Here is a 17926-nt window from a genome sequence, read left to right on the forward strand (position 1 = left end):
AGGCAACGCAACGTAGAGGTTCTACGCAAATTTTTATAGGCGGTGGTGATCCGATCGCTTACAATCAGACAAGACACCGCTTGATTGATTGCACTGGCGGCTTGATTGCCCACTCTTACATAATATACAAAACATTTAATACAAAAAGCAGAAAAATAGTGCAGATGATGAGAACGAGAAGTTTTTAAAATATGTTCAAAAGATTACATAAATTATTTAAAAAATGCTATCTTTATATATAAAACTCAAAGGTGACTGATATATCTAGTGATCTATCAACGCACAGCCCAAACCACTGGACGTCTCGGGCTGAAATTTGGCATGCAGGTATGAGGTAGATGTTAGAAATTAGGCAATAGGCATACGCTAAGAAAGAATTTCCCGAAATTCTTGCGGGAACGGGGAAAAACGGGGATGCACGTACAAAGTCGTGGGCGGAAGCTAGTATAAAATATTTTAATCGAAAATTAGACTACCCGTAGGTAATTTAAGTATGTAAGTAAGTATCTAAGTACGTCTTTCGCGTTAAATAATAATGAAAATTTCGTATTTAAATTACAAATAAATTAATTGCTTCATTATAATTTCGGTTAAATTGTTCCTGTATTGAATTGTATTCAAATAAAAAACTCTTCCTTGTTTTTTTCGCATTGATAGTGTATTGTTAATTTGTTAGCAACTGTTAACTGAGTACTGACGTAAACTGACGAGTGACGACTGATCGCCTCGCGTAGGTATTTAGCGGGCATATATCCGCAACTTGTCACATATTTAGCATGAAAAAGGAGAAATATAGCTGAAACAAACCAAGCTCCTCCATGAAGTTCAGCACCATGTTGTGGCTTTTAACAGATTCAGCCAGGTGGTTGGTGATCCCAAGAGGGTTACTATGTTTTAAAGCAGTATAATTTTCAGTGGGAAAGGGACCCTACATAGCTCTGTCTTTTACCACACTGGCATTAGTACTGCATTAAAACATCATGGTCATGTATCGTTTATGTATACAATTGTAATAGTATTTTTGTTAAACTTATAAACAGGTAGGGGATAAATCAGGAAAGGAGGGGTAACTAAATTTAAACCACATATAATTTTTTAATAATTTATTTATAATACATGTTTTAAATTTACAATTAACTCAGGGCTTATTTTATTACATTGTTTTTATGTATTCGATGATAAAACAAATATGATAATACTATAAAATAGATATAGCTAACAGTAGCGCTTTTATAAAATAAATTAAGATTTTCCTATTTACTATGAAGCTAAAAACTAAAATAAATAATGTTTAATAAAAATATCACAAATTTGTTATTATAAAACACTCCTAAGCTTTATAAAGTGCACTGAGCAAGAAAATTCATGAAACCAAGACAATGCTGTTTAAAATGTATCCACATTGATTGCAAACATACTACCTAAAGATTAATCTCTATAAAATACTATTATATTGGTATAGAAGGATTAATAATGTATTAAAAGAATTGCTATAATATTGCACATTGGTATTATATAATATCAAGCATCTAAATTAAATGAAAGAGACATCATTCTATTCTATATTATGCTTATATGACAATTACATACATTCCAAGGATTCAAAACATCACTTATTTAAAACATGACTGCCTAAAACCGTTATATCCAGTTAAGTTCCTTTTCTTAATACTATAGATAAATCACAAACACTTGATATTTCATGATAAATAATTAAATTATTATAAGCTTATATTAAATTCCGGTTCAACATTCAGGGATGTCTATGAATTTTGAATTTAAATATGCTGTGGTATCTTAAATTCTAAACAATCCTACTCTTCTTACCGTCACTACTTGATAATGTATATATTATTATGTTTTATTCACTAATCTTTTAGTCCCTGGTAAAACGATAAATCTAATAAATTATAGTATAAACAAAATTTTTCACATAAAAACAAGTTTCAAGTATTTCATGGATTTAAAATTGCACGTTTGTCAACAAGTGCACAAAATATCACGATAAAACATTGCACGACTCAGATCAAATATCCTCACTGAATTTATTATTTTGTTATATTTTTATTAAAGATGTAAATGCATATTATGATTTCAACCAGTTTGATTGATGGGTCTGCTGATACGATTGGGCTGTGTCATTATTCTGATGTCCATCCTGCAAACAAACATAATGAAATAAATATTTTTAGGACATTTTTTTTCACTTAACTACAACATGATCATGATCTGATGCCATACTAAACTTTTTGCTTGTGTAATGGAAGCCAAATATACAAGCCATATAACATATGTATATATAATTTTAAATATATAATTAACACCCATGCACAGAGCAAACATCAAGGATCATCATACAAATATTTGCGCTGGGTGGGATCGAACTCAAGACCTCTGGTTTCGTAGGAAGGGTCCAACTATACCAACCGGTCAGTCAAATTTATTTATTATATTATGTGTATTATATAAATAAAATATCGAGTAATTTAAATTCAATGTCAATGCCTGCAGTAACAATGGATTGAATACATCCATATATAATACATATATGTATAATAGAGATAAAACTATTTCATTGTATTTAAATATTTTATTTGGTTACATAAGGCCTTTTTATAAGCAATTAACTTTACTATCAAAGTCTCCAAGTTCGTCCTTGTTAAATGAGATTTTACAAGTCGATTCATTTGTAGCAATTGCCCATTTTCAATGCTCTAGTCAGAGAAAAATCCTGGCTTGGAACGAGTATACAACTGAACCTTAATAAGCTTAAAATGTTTGAATGAAATCTGTCCATATTAAATGAGTAAAAATCAACTACATATAAAGGAGTCTGTTACATATAAACAACAAGCATACAGGTGAAGCTAATAAAAGTGTGTTAGCTCTTATTTAATAACAAGAAATATATACTACTAGCGGTCCGCCCCGGCTTCGCCCGTGGTACATATTTACGTTTTCTCTACATAAAAACCATCCTCGTACTTCAAGCAATATAATAAAAAAAGAATTATCGAAATCGGTTCAGCCGTTCTCGAGTTATGCGCTTACCAACACATTTTGCGATTCATTTTTATATATAAGATTTTCCCAGTAATTTGCGCATAAAAAGTAAGAAAAAAAACAGAACGAAAACTTAACAGCTATTTAAACTTCAGGGCATCAGGAGTCAGGACAATGTCTGTTGGGTCGCCTAGTATTTTACTATAAGTTATATTATAGCTTTTAGCCCGCGACTTCGTCTGCTTTTCTAAAACCTTATAAATTACATACTAAAACCTTCCTTTTGAATCACTATTTATTTAAAAACAACCGCATCAAAATCCGTTGCGTATTTTGATAGATTTAAGCATACATAGGGACAGAGAAAGTGACTTTGTTTTATACTATGTAGTGATACTCACAATATATCTTTAGGCAGACTGGAAGTATCCAGTTTATTGTCCAATACATAATTGATACACAGCACCTTCAAACTCGGCATATAATCCAAGATATGAAGATCATTGTTGTCCAAAAGCTTTTTATTTTCATCAACATCATGAGGATCATTTGGATTTGTGTCTGGCGGATTTTTTACTGGACTGAAAATAAATATTACCTTTTCATACATACAACACAATATTGTGTAAAAATAGAATGTTAATGTTTTCTAGTTATTTTTTTAATATAAACAGCAAAAGGTAGACATTTTTCATATTTATTTAACAAAAGTTGATAGTAAATACCAGCATTGTATATGTTTTAATTTAAATTAAGTATTACTGGAAGTAATGGAAACAATACACTTAACCATATTAATATAATAATTTGGAAAATCCAAAAGTGCACGCCTCATAATTTTTTTTTAATAAATATTTATTAATTATTATTTTTGTTTATTTAATAACAATTAAACCACATCGAATCAGACCCTGAAAAATGAAAGGGTTCTATTCCTGAGCATACTCAAGCGTAAGAGAAAAAAAAGACTCGATTAGTAAAGTATTTCGGGCGCTATCGTGTTAACAAGAAAAAGGATCCGCACATACAGACACACGGACGTCCAAGACAGAACTTTTTTAAACTGTTTTTTAACTAGTTTAAATAACAAAAATGACATCAAAAATATCATGAACGTTAAAAATAGTGTTTTTTCTTAATATGTGTGTGTATGTATTATCTTACAAGTGCAATGTATGATACATAAAGACATTTTAAGTTTGAAAAATCAGATGTTTTGCGCGAAGTGACAGTAGTACCCACCTCAACGCTTCGCTTATGAGGCGTGCAAAACTATTGTAATAATCATTAATTTTCTTCCCCAGTATAAATAAAATTATGTAATATTAATTAAAGTCTATTACCTAGTTCCTCCAAATAAATATATTTTATTGTCATACAAGATGCACACCTGTCGTCTCCTCTTACATGGTGCAGTTCCTCTGGTATTGACAAGCTCCCAATAATTTCCTTTCAATGAAAATCTGAATATATCATTGAAATGTGTCTTGGTTTTTTCATTATATCCACCAAAAATGTACATAAAATCATTATATATCCCTACAAAATTGTTCAAAATAAAGATTTATTTATTTATATAAAATTATATCATATTGTATGAAATTTAAATAATTTTGTGTGCTAGTGTTAGACGGAATTGTCAAATAATTATACTTACAGGCAGAATGACTCCTTCTTCCGTCAGGTTTTATGCCTTTGATATCAACGGTTACCCAAGTTTCTTTTGTTGTATCTAAATAAAATACTTTATCACAGTATACTTCATTCTGTGCATTGTGTGGCCTTTCAAAGTCTCCTCTACCACCAAAAATATACATTCTGTCCCCATAGGGCAAAGCTGTATGAAAATCTCGAGATATGGGTGGTTTTCCCTTAACGTAAACATAGCTCCATTCCATTGTATCTAAATTTAGGCAGTGAATATTATTTGTATACATGTCAGTTAGGTAGTCAAAGCCACCAAAGATGTACATTTTATTTTTTATAAGGCAGGCAGCATGTCCATCCTTTCCATTTGGTATCATGCCAGTTACAGGAGGTGTACTCCATACTAACTCTCTTGTATCAAAGCAATATACAGTGTCACAAGCCACAGTGTCGTTCCTACCACCCCACATGTAAATCTGTAAGAAAAATAAGTAATTCTATAATGAGAAACGAATTAGGGACACCCTTCAAGGGAAACACTATCAACATTTATTGACGCTTTACCTTTTCTCCATAGGCGATAACTGAGTGTCCATATCTTTGAAAAGGAGCATTAGTTTTATTATATTCCACCGGTGCCCATTTGAAAATTGAAGTGTCTAATACATGGACGGAAATCGATTCCCAATCTCGATATTCTTCGGTGGAACAGTATCCACCGAAGGAAAATATTTTGTCACCGACACAGGCTGCGGCGTGATTCACTCTCCTGGGCCCACCCTCAGTGTGCAAAGTCCACCGCATCTTAATAGAAAATAATAGAAAAACCACACTTCCACTAACTGCAAAGAAAATTACGATTTATCAATAAAAAAACGAACCTTTGTTCATGTATTACATGTACATGAATATGTAAACAGTATGCGAACTGTATGTTACGCTATTATTATTAAACTTTAAATATTTTCCTGCAGTACAAAACTGTAAATTGAGCCGTTTTCGACACTATTATAAATATACACCGCTGACACAATGTACCTAGCATTAAAAATACAAACATTGACGTTACGTTCCGATTTCCATTTTCCGTGTTCGCACTTCGCATCGACATTGACACCCACCTGACACTTGGAGAGTGAATAGGGTAACGGCACCAGTGGTCAGCCAGGCACCAGTGATCAGCCTATTGCGTTGTTTATTGGCCATAAATATCGCTGCAATCAAAATAACCAAATCACGCGCACTTAAATAGAAGCTCTGTTTCGTTATTGGTTCATGCATCACGCAATAGGAGCGGCAGGGGGTCAGGGGAGAGAAGTAAACACGTTCATACAGGTGCTGTCCGCCGACAAGAGCAGAAGTGTCATGTTCGCCATATTTTTTGTTTCACGTGGTGCTCTTTTGAAAGGTGAGAAATAACATATTTTAGTATGAAATGTGAGTGTGTTTTATAGATAATAACTTTATAGATTACTTGGAGCATTTAATTTTATGAAATTTGATAAAAAATATTGTTTTTTTAGTTAAAAATTTGAGGGGCTGACCATTGGATACTGATTTTTTATGAAAGATCCAATGGACAGCCCCGGGGCTGATTACTGGGATTATTTCCTAATTGTTAGATAACCCAGTGGTCAGCCGCATTTCAAAATATCTTTTCAAGCGGCTGACCACTGGGTCTCAATCTGTGGTCTCAATGATCCAGTATTCAGCCACGATGTTATTGAAATAATATTTTAAGTATAAATTTGTGTGTAAATCTATAAGTTAGTTAAGTTTTACCTGAAATAATGGTATTATGTGTATTCATATCCAAAAGTTATTATTGTTCCCTTTTTTTTAGCTAAAAATGCCGCCAAGACAACAGTATCCTCCAGAGAAACTCTCATCTGCCATGGAAGCCATACGAAGTGGAATGCCGATTAGGGAGGCCAGTAGAACATATGGATTATAGATACATCAATAGGACATATTATATACTAATATCGTTGATTTTTTTAAAAAGAATTATTGCTGTTTTTATGATAAGTAATAACAAGTTCCTAGAAAATAAGAAGACACAAAGAGATTGTAATAGTATGTTTAAAATAATAATGCATTATGTGCGATATACATTTTTTTGTGCTAAGTGAATCGTTGCTATAAAAATGTGATTAATATCGTTGATTTTGATATAACATTGTTTATTTTGATATCATTATGAGTTATACTTACTAAAGGCTGAACACTGGGTTCAACAAGGCTGTTTATTGGTTTTTAGAGGCTGTTCACAGGGACACTGGGCCATTTTTTGTTTAAAATTAATTATATATTTTACTAAGAGAATTATTGTTTTTAATAAACGTTGATTCGAAACTACAATAAACAATAAATCCATACATGTTGTACGTTTTTTTATTCGACGATTGTTGTAGAAATGGCAATTGTCCAAACTTCAAAAAGCTGTTATGAGGCTGACCACTGGTGCCGTTACCCTACTTGAATAGCACAGAGTGAATAGCAGATCACCAATGCAAACCTAGCACCCCATCAATGGAATTTTGGGTCGAAAATGACCTTGATCGATAGGTCTCCGTTAGGTCCTTTAAGGTGAAATTAATGGCGAATTTTATCAAAATCGTATTCTTTACCGTTAGGTCCGTATAGGTCCATCATTGAAATTGTTAAATTATTTATTTTATTAAAATTATAAAATAATTAAAACCTGCGCATGCGCCTTAGGCAAGGCATGCGCAAATCATACATAAACAGCGCGAAATTTAAATTGGTATCAAACTCAAACTCAAACATTCATTTATTCAATTAGACTACTATTTAGTTATTAGTAGCACTTTCGAATCGTCATTACATAGTATTTTTAACATTTACCACCGATTCGGAGAGCAGTATCTATGGAGAAGAATCGGCAAGAAACTCCATAGTTGCTCTTTTAAAATAATGTCAATAAATTTACATAATATGTAACTTATATCTACATAATATGCCAAAGAACTGTCCTGTGGTTTTTGTTCGTTGTTCGATGTTCGTTGTTCGTTGTTCGTTGTTCGTTGTTCGATGTTCGTTGTTCGTTGTTCGTTGTTCGTTGTTCGTTGTTCGTTGTTCGTTGTTCGTTGTTCGTTGTTCGTTGTTCGTTGTTCGTTGTTCGTTGTTCGTTGTTCGTTGTTCGATATTCGTTGTTCGTTGTTCGTTGTTCGTGTTTGTGTTTGTTTTTGTGTTCATGTATGTTCACATTCACATTCACATTCACATTCACATTCACATTCACATTCACATTCACATTCACATTCACATTCACATTCACATTCACATTATTCGTTGTTCGTTGTTCGTTGTTCGTTGTTCGTTTTTCGTTGTTCGTTGTTCGTTGTTCGTTGTTCGTTGTTCGTTGTTCGTTGTTCGTTGTTCGTTGTTCGTTGTTCGTTGTTCGTTGTTCGTTGTTCGTTGTTCGTTGTTCGTTGTTCGTTGTTCGTTGTTCGTTGTTCGTTGTTCGTTGTTCGTTGTTCGTTGTTCGTTGTTCGTTGTTCGTTGTTCGATATTCGTTGTTCGTTGTTCGTTGTTCTTTGTTCGTTGTTCGTTGTTCGTTGTTCGTTGTTCGTTGTTCGATATTCGTTGTTCGTTGTTCGTTGTTCGTGTTTGTGTTTGTTTTTGTGTTCATGTATGTTCACATTCACATTCACATTCACATTCACATTCACATTCACATTCACATTCACATTCACATTCACATTCACATTCACATTCACATTCACATTCACATTCACATTCACATTCACATTCACATTCACATTCACATTCACATTCACATTCACATTCACATTCACATTCACATTCACATTCACATTCACATTCACATTCACATTCACATTCACATTCACATTCACATTCACATTCACATTCACATTCACATTCACATTCACATTCACATTCACATTCACATTCACATTCACATTCACATTCACATTCACATTCACATTCACATTCACATTCACATTCACATTCACATTCACATTCACATTCACATTCACATTCACATTCACATTCACATTCACATTCACATTCACATTCACATTCACATTCACATTCACATTCACATTCACATTCACATTCACATTCACATTCACATTCACATTCACATTCACATTCACATTCACATTCACATTCACATTCACATTCACATTCACATTCACATTCACATTCACATTCACATTCACATTCACATTCAGTATTCACATTCACATTCACATTATTCGTTGTTCGTTGTTCGTTGTTCGATGTTCGTTGTTCGTTGTTCGTTGTTCGATGTTCGTTGTTCGTTGTTCGTTGTTCGTTGTTCGTTGTTCGTTGTTCGTTGTTCGTTGTTCGTTGTTCGTTGTTCGTTGTTCGTTGTTCGTTGTTCGTTGTTCGTTGTTCGTTGTTCGTTGTTCGTTGTTCGTTGTTCGTTGTTCATGTATGTTCACATTCACATTCACATTCACATTCACATTCACATTCACATTGTTCGTTGTTCGTTGTTCGTTGTTCGTTGTTCGTTGTTCGTTGTTCGTTGTTCGTTGTTCGTTGTTCGTTGTTCGTTGTTCGTTGTTCGTTGTTCGTTGTTCGTTGTTCGTTGTTCGTTGTTCGTTGTTCGTTGTTCGTTGTTCGTTGTTCGTTGTTCGTTGTTCGTTGTTCGTTGTTCGTTGTTCGTTGTTCGTTGTTCGTTGTTCGTTGTTCGTTGTTCGTTGTTCGTTGTTCGTTGTTCATGTATGTTCACATTCACATTCACATTCACATTCACATTCACATTGTTCGTTGTTCGTTGTTCGTTGTTCGTTGTTCGTTGTTCGTTGTTCGTTGTTCGTTGTTCGTTGTTCGTTGTTCGTTGTTCGTTGTTCGTTGTTCGTTGTTCGTTGTTCGTTGTTCGTTGTTCGTTGTTCGTTGTTCGTTGTTCGTTGTTCGATATTCGTTGTTCGTTGTTTGTTGTTCGTGTTTGTGTTTGTTTTTGTGTTCATGTATGTTCACATTCACATTCACATTCACATTCACATTCACATTATTCGTTGTTCGTTGTTCGCTGTTCGCTGTTCGCTGTTCGCTGTTCGCTGTTCGCTGTTCGCTGTTCGCTGTTCGCTGTTCGCTGTTCGCTGTTCGCTGTTCGCTGTTCGCTGTTCGCTGTTCGCTGTTCGCTGTTCGCTGTTCGCTGTTCGCTGTTCGCTGTTCGCTGTTCGCTGTTCGCTGTTCGCTGTTCGCTGTTCGCTGTTCGCTGTTCGCTGTTCGCTGTTCGCTGTTCGCTGTTCGCTGTTCGCTGTTCGCTGTTCGCTGTTCGCTGTTCGCTGTTCGCTGTTCGCTGTTCGCTGTTCGCTGTTCGCTGTTCGCTGTTCGCTGTTCGCTGTTCGCTGTTCGCTGTTCGCTGTTCGCTGTTCGCTGTTCGCTGTTCGCTGTTCGCTGTTCGCTGTTCGCTGTTCGCTGTTCGCTGTTCGCTGTTCGCTGTTCGCTGTTCGCTGTTCGCTGTTCGCTGTTCGCTGTTCGCTGTTCGCTGTTCGCTGTTCGCTGTTCGCTGTTCGCTGTTCGCTGTTCGCTGTTCGCTGTTCGCTGTTCGCTGTTCGCTGTTCGCTGTTCGCTGTTCGCTGTTCGCTGTTCGCTGTTCGTTGTTCGTTGTTCGTTGTTCGTTGTTCGTTGTTCGTTGTTCATGTATGTTCACATTCACATTCACATTCACATTCACACCGGCCTGTCAACGGACTGCGTAAAGTGTACAAGTATATTTTGAATGTGCTAATAATTGGCGTGTAAACAAGTCTCACAGTGATTTACCGAGTGTAATTTGTGACTCATTTTGATCCCACGTTTCGGACTTTTGAGTGAGTAAAACTTATAACACTGCTCACACATTATAAACCTGAAAATTATCATAGTTTCACTATATAACATTTTCAAGAAGAGGGTAAAAACAGAAGAAGAAACTTTGAACAACCTAGTTTTTCAACAACAAAATAACAATAACATCTGCAACTGTCATAATTCACTGTCAAGTGTCAACTGCCAATTCACACAAAAGTTGCCATAGATAAAAAAATTATATGAATATTTTCTGCTAATGCTGTGTCTACACGATCATTGATTAATTATGGCTGGAGAATGTTTGGCATGTAATTTGAATGTATTAGTGACGCATAAGAGAATCAAATGCACTAAATGTAGTGCACTTTATCATACGGAATGCGTTCTATCAACCAATTCTTCACAAGTGGCCCGTACTAATTGGATATGTCCCGCTTGTGTTGCTGCTTCTCGAAGGGGTGGTGACAACACAAACACACCTATTAGGCCTTCTCCTCGTGCAGTGACGTCCCCTGTGGCTGCTTCCTCCATTGGTGACTCCGCGAATTTTTCTACCATCTTGTCGGAGCTCAAATCATTCCGTAGTGATATGCAATTGAGATTAGACAAACAAGAAGAAAAGATAGACACTTTCAGTGGGGCTCTTGATTGTTTACAATCTGAAATAATCGAAATGAAAAAGTGCTTTCAGTCACTTCGCACCGATCTAGACTCTGTAATGGAATGCTCCAGTAAATTAAAAGATATAAGCAATCGTAATGAGGCCGCTCTGAAGTGTACGAAGAACTCAATTGTGGACATTAAAAACAAACTAGTTGAACATGAAAGCTCACTAGAATTTCTCTCGAAGAAGTTCGACGATATGCAAGCTGATTCCTCGTCACAGACATTAACTACAACTGAATTAAAAGTCAGTACTTCTACTATTGACAATAATTTGAAAACTCTTCAAAATAAGGTTAACCAATTGGAACAAATATCCAGAAGACATAATTTTGAATTACATGGCGTACCTGAAAAAAAGGATGAGAACTTAAATTCAATTGTGTCTAACTTGTTGGATAAAATATCTGTCTCGCTTCCCAACGATACTGTTATTTCTTGCTATCGTGTGGCCAAACGGGTGAAAAGTACCGACCGCCCGCGCACTATTTTGGTTACATTGATGACTCCTAGGCATCGCGATATGATATTATCAGCAGTGCATCGCTACAACAAATCTAACTCCAGGAATGTATTGAACTCGCTTGACCTCGGTGTTGTAGGTGAAGTTAAACAAGTTTATGTAGCTGAAAATCTCACACCAGAAATGAGACATATTTTCATGGAGGCTAGACAAGCTTCTAAGACACTTGATTACAAGTTCGTGTGGGTTAAGTTTGGGAAGGTCTATATGAGAAAAAACGAACATTCTCCAGCTGTAATCATTAATAGTCTAGATAAGATTAAAAATCTGCCTTAGTCTTTACATAATTATCTGCATCTACATTTAATTTTTATTATTATTATTTTTTTATCCGCTGCATTATGCTAATTTTTTACCAGAATGTAAACAGAATTAGAAGTAAGCTTCAGGATTTCTTTTTAAATGTATTAAACTGCAATTACGATATTATCTGTTTAACAGAAACTAATCTCGATCCTTCAATTAAAGATAGTGAAATATTGGATAATCGCTATAGAATTTTCAGGAGAGATCGGGATAAGTGCACTAGTCATAAAATTTCTGGTGGAGGTGTTTTAATTGCAGTAAAAAAAGATTACATAGTTAATAGAGTTTTCGAATGGGAAACTAATGTGGAATGTATTTGGCTAAGCTTAATTAACTTTAAAAATAAACACATTAGCAAAATTATAAAAATATGTCTAGTGTACTTACCACCGGATCTTTCCATTGATAAACTGAAAGCTTTCTATAATAATACTACTGAGATTTTGTCAGGATCCGATGATTCTTTTATTTTACTGGGGGATTTCAATACTCCTAACTTAGATTGGATTAATTGTAACGCGACGAAAACTGCTACTCCTAGACCTTTGTTTAATGACGTTAAAGTCAACTTAATTTTAGACTTGATGACTTATGGCAACCTTAACCAGTACAATTTTATCAAAAATGACAATAATCGCACTCTGGATTTACTTTTTGCCCGTTTGATTCCGGTATCACTTGAACCCTCAATCGCACTTAGTAAAATGGACGTTCATCACCCACCTTTTGAAGTGTGTGTGAATGACATTCACGTCCCGTCCCTCGAACCATGTAAGAATAATAAAATCTTAAATTTTAGAAAATGTGATATAAATAAATGTAAAGATGAACTTAGGAATATTGATTGGAAGGTTCTCCTTTCCTCCGCGGATATAAATGAAAATCTGACACAGTTTTATGACACTCTAAATCTCATCATTAAAAATAATTCATCATATCGACAAGCTCGAATCGGTACAAAAACGATTTTTACGTTCTCTATGCAATCGTGAACACCTTAGAAGATCCTTGCCCACCTATGACATTCGACTTAAATATTTCAATTTGGATTCACTTGAAATGCGACGTAAATTCATTGATTTAACTTATATGTATAAAATTATCAATAACCTAATTCACACTGATATGCTTTGTAAATTCTCTTTATATTGTAACGCTCGTGTCACTCGGAACGCTAAACCCTTCTATATACCCGCCACTCGCTTATATATTTCTTATAATAACCCAGTATATAGGTTATGCCGACTATATAACGAAATAGTTAATAAAGATAACACTATTGACATTTTTTCAAATAGTCTAGCCAGTTTTCGTCGCCTAGTACTTACTGCTCTGCGTAGCACCTGAAGCATACGGATTTATGTCGAATCTTGTTAGCCTAAGTATATCTTTTATTGTATTTTTTTTTTTTTGTTGTGGTAACAGTATTTTTAATTGTTTTTACATCTTTCACACTCTAAACATTTGTGTATCCATAGAATAGGCTTATACATAGTACGTTATTAATTGTACTTGAATAATTTGTTTGTTATATTGTTGTATAAGCTGTTTGGAAACTAATAAAATAAAATAAAAAAAATAAAATTCACATTCACATTCACATTGTTCGTTGTTCGTTGTTCGTTGTTCGTTGTTCGTTGTTCGTTGATCGTTGTTCGTTGTTCGTTGTTCGTTGTTCGTTGTTCGTTGTTCGTTTTTCGTTGTTAGTTGTTCGTTTTTCGCTGTTCGCTGTTCACTGTTCGCTGTTCGCTGTTCGCTGTTCGCTGTTCGCTGATCGCTGTTCGCTGTTCGCTGTTCGCTGTTCGCTGTTCGCTGTTCGCTGTTCGCTGTTCGCTGTTCGCTGTTCGCTGTTCGCTGTTCGCTGTTCGCTGTTCGCTGTTCGCTGTTCGCTGTTCGCTGTTCGCTGTTCGATGTTCGTTGTTCGTTGTTCGTTGTTAGTTGTTAGTTGTTAGTTGTTCGTTGTTCGTTGTTCGTTGTTCGTTGTTCGTTGTTCGTTGTTCGGTGTTCGTTGTTCGTTGTTCGTTGTTCGTTGTTCGTTGTTCGTTATTCGTTGTTCGTTGTTCGTTGTTCGCTGTTCGCTGTTCGCTGTTCGCTGTTCGCTGTTCGCCGTTCGCCGTTCGCCGTTCGCCGTTCGCCGTTCGCCGTTCGATGTTCGTTGTTCGTTGTTCGTTGTTCGTTGTTCGTTGTTCGTTGTTCGTTGTTCGTTGTTCGTTGTTCGTTGTTCGTTGTTCGTTGTTCGTTGTTCGTTGTTCGTTGTTCGTTGTTCGTTGTTCGTTGTTCGTTGTTCGTTGTTCGTTGTTCGTTGTTCGTTGTTCGTTGTTCGTTGTTCGTTGTTCGTTGTTCGTTGTTCGTTGTTCGTTGTTCGTTGTTCGTTGTTCGTTGTTCGTTGTTCGTTGTTCGTTGTTCGTTGTACGTTGTTCGTTGTTCGTTGTTCGTTGTTCGTTGTTCGTTGTTCGTTGTTCGTTGTTCGATATTCGTTGTTCGTTGTTCGTTGTTCGTGTAACGTGTTTGTTTTTGTTTTTGTGTTCATGTATGTTCACATTCACATTCACATTCACATTCACATTCACATTCACATTCACATTCACATTCACATTCACATTCACATTCACATTCACATTCACATTCACATTATTCGTTGTTCGCTGTTCGCTGTTCGCTGTTCGCTGTTCGCTGTTCGCTGTTCGCTGTTCGCTGTTCGCTGTTCGCTGTTCGCTGTTCGCTGTTCGCTGTTCGCTGTTCGCTGTTCGCTGTTCGCTGTTCGCTGTTCGCTGTTCGCTGTTCGCTGTTCGCTGTTCGCTGTTCGCTGTTCGCTGTTCGCTGTTCGCTGTTCGCTGTTCGCTGTTCGCTGTTCGCTGTTCGCTGTTCGCTGTTCGCTGTTCGATGTGCGTTGTTCGTTGTTCGTTGTTAGTTGTTCGTTGTTCGTTGTTCGTTGTTCGTTGTTCGTTGTTCGTTGTTCGTTGTTCGTTGTTCGTTGTACGTTGTACGTTGTACGTTGTACGTTGTACGTTGTTCGTTGTTCGTTCGCGAATTGTTCGTTGTTCGTTGTTCGTTGTTCGTTGTTCGTTGTTCGCTGTTCGCTGTTCGCTGTTCGCTGTTCGCTGTTCGCTGTTCGCTGTTCGCTGTTCGCTGTTCGCTGTTCGCTGTTCGCTGTTCGCTGTTCGCTGTTCGCTGTTCGCTGTTCGCTGTTCGCTGTTCGCTGTTCGCTGTTCGTTGTTCGTTGTTCGATATTCGTTGTTCGTTGTTCGTTGTTCGTGTTTGTGTTTGTTTTTGTGTTCATGTATGTTCACATTCACATTCACATTCACATTCACATTCACATTCACATTAACATTCACATTCACATTCACATTATTCGTTGTTCGTTGTTCGTTGTTCGTTGTTCGAATTTTCGTGCCACGCCTCAAGTGTGTCTCTGATTGGTTGTCTAACCTTAGATGCTATAAGTTTCCTACGGGTGTATTACCAAAAAAAATGTGTGTGTGTACTAGTGTAAACACGTAAGAAGTGAAACTTCTTTATGACCTTATTTTTCAAAAAAATAATTTACTACATATATGGAACTTTACAGAAATACGTCGAATCACGCGTGCGGTAGGGATAAGAAAAAGATGGCGCGTAACGGAAAAATGTCACGCATAACGAAAAAATGTTACACTAAATTTTTTTCCAACTCCGATAAAGAAGTTTCACTTAAAAAAAAAAATTAGTCTTCGAAAATGACAAAAATTAGGCTACTGAAATATTTTGATTAGATTTGTCGTGAATTTGAAAAACTGTCGATTTTACTGTTTCATATAATGATCCAGTCATCTTTTTGTTTTTGGTATCAAGCTGAAATTTATATCGAATACTCAAGTCTTCGTGCTTCGTCCCTTGGTGCTGTGAAAAAGTCAAACTCACAAGCCAACGCATCAAAAGATACAGCCGTAAATGCTGAAATTTTTCGCAAATTTCGTCATTCGCATGGGACTCAAAACCTACAGGATACTTCGTTGTTCGTTGTTCGATGTTCGTTGTTCGTTGTTCGTTGTTCGTTGTTCGTTGTTCGTGTTTCGTGTTTCGTTTTTCGTTGTTCGTTGTTCGTTTTTCGTTGTTCGTTGTTCGTTGTTCGTTGTTCGTGTTTGTGTTTGTGTTTGTGTTTGTGTTTGTGTTTGTGTTCATGTATGTTCACATTCACATTCACATTCACATTCACATTCACATTGTTCGTTGTTCGTTGTCCGTGTTTGTGAATTGAATTTGAATTTGTATTTGAATATGAATTTGAATTTGAATTAAAATTTGAATTTGAATTTGAATTAAAATTTGAATTTGAATTTGAATTAAAATTTGAATTTGAATTTGAATGTTAGAAAGGGATAAAAAAACATACAGGCGTCATTCAACGTCATATTTTCTTGTTACAATTCAATGGTCATAGTGCAATCTCCAGTGTATTAGATATAAGCTTCTTGACAGTCACAGTCACATTCACATTCACATTCACATTAAAAAATCACTATAAAAATGTAAAATCTATATTCCACAATTTGTTTTTCTCTTTGAAAAAAATTTTTTTTTCTTACTATCAAAAATCTCAACCACGGCATCTATTGCCGGGTCATAATCGTAAAAATTTGGTAGAAATATAATAATCGCTGTTCGCTGTTCGCTGTTCGCTGTTCGCTGTTCGCTGTTCGCTGTTCGCTGTTCGCTGTTCGCTGTTCGCTGTTCGCTGTTCGCTGTTCGCTGTTCGCTTTTCGCTGTTCGCTGTTCGCTGTTCGCTGTTCGCTGTTCGCTGTTCGCTGTTCGCTGTTCGCTGTTCGCTGTTAGTTGTTCGTTGTTCGTTGTTCGTTGTTCGTTGTTCGTTGTTCGTTGTTCGTTGTTCGTTGTACGTTGTTCGTTGTTCGTTGTTCGTTGTTCGTTGTTCGTTGTTCGTTGTTCGTTGTTCGTTGTTCGTTGTTCGTTGTTCGCTGTTCGCTGTTCGCTGTTCGCTGTTCGCTGTTCGCTGTTCGCTGTTCGCTGTTCGCTGTTCGCTGTTCGCTGTTCGATGTTCGTTGTTCGTTGTTCGTTGTTAGTTGTTCGTTGTTCGTTGTTCGTTGTTCGTTGTTCGTTGTTCGTTGTTCGTTGTACGTTGTTCGTTGTTCGTTGTTCGTTGTTCGTTGTTCGTTGTTCGTTGTTCGTTGTTCGTTGTTCGTTGTTCGTTGTTCGTTGTTCGTTGTTCGTTGTTCGTTGTTCGTTGTTCGTTGTTCGATATTCGTTGTTCGTTGTTCGTTGTTCGTGTTTGTGTTTGTTTTTGTGTTCATGTATGTTCACATTCACATTCACATTCACATTCACATTCACATTAACATTCACATTCACATTCACATTATTCGTTGTTCGTTGTTCGTTGTTCGTTGTTCGTTGTTCGTTGTTCGTTGTTCGTTGTTCGATGTTCGTTGTTCGTTGTTCGTTGTTCGTTGTTCGTTGTTCGTTGTTCGTTGTTCGTTGTTCTTTGTTCTTTGTTCGTTGTTCGTGTTTCGTGTTTCGTTTTTCGTTGTTCGTTGTTCGTTGTTCGTTTTTCGTTGTTCGTTGTTCGTTGTTCGTTGTTCGTGTTTGTGTTTGTGTTTGTGTTTGTGTTTGTGTTTGTGTTTGTGTTTGTGTTTGTGTTTGTGTTTGTGTTTGTGTTTGTGTTTGTGTTTGTGTTTGTGTTTGTGTTTGTGTTTGTGTTTGTGTTCATGTATGTTCACATTCACATTCACATTCACATTCACATTCACATTGTTCGTTGTTCGTTGTCCGTGTTTGTGAATTGAATTTGAATTTGAATTTGAATATGAATTTGAATTTGAATTAAAATTTGAATTTGAATTTGAATTAAAATTTGAATTTGAATGTTAGAAAGGGATAAAAAAACATACAGGCGTCATTCAACGTCATATTTTCTTGTGTAGCGGGAATGAAGGAGTATTTAGGTATATTTGGGAATTATAATGAAGAGCT

General features: G+C 36.1%; 1 protein-coding gene across 4 annotated transcripts; it reads right to left on the reverse strand.

Annotated features, from left to right (window-relative positions):
- Positions 1-1094: 1094 nt before the first annotated feature.
- LOC149477676 (kelch domain-containing protein 3-like) lies at positions 1095-5759 on the reverse strand. Of its 4 annotated transcripts, none has more exons than XM_089710085.1 (6): positions 5709-5759; positions 5215-5492; positions 4661-5126; positions 4347-4542; positions 3405-3584; positions 1095-2158 (listed from the first exon to the last, which is right to left on the reverse strand). In XM_089710085.1, the coding sequence occupies exons 2-6, from the start codon at positions 5452-5454 to the stop codon at positions 2095-2097; spliced, it is 1146 nt and encodes a 381-aa protein (XP_089566211.1). In that variant the 5' UTR covers positions 5455-5492; positions 5709-5759; the 3' UTR covers positions 1095-2094. The 4 variants fall into 4 exon arrangements, with proteins under 4 accessions (XP_089566211.1, XP_089566208.1, XP_089566210.1 ...); XM_089710082.1 differs by having other exon boundaries at positions 5689-5739; XM_089710084.1 differs by having other exon boundaries at positions 5215-5454; positions 5532-5713.
- Between the last annotated feature and the right edge of the window lie 12167 nt (positions 5760-17926).

This window comes from Colias philodice, chromosome 24 (assembly GCF_061535455.1).
Source record: "Colias philodice isolate Cphi_HAF_F1 chromosome 24, ilColPhil1 Martin Lab GWU primary, whole genome shotgun sequence".
Classification (NCBI taxonomy): Eukaryota; Metazoa; Arthropoda; class Insecta; order Lepidoptera; family Pieridae; genus Colias; species Colias philodice.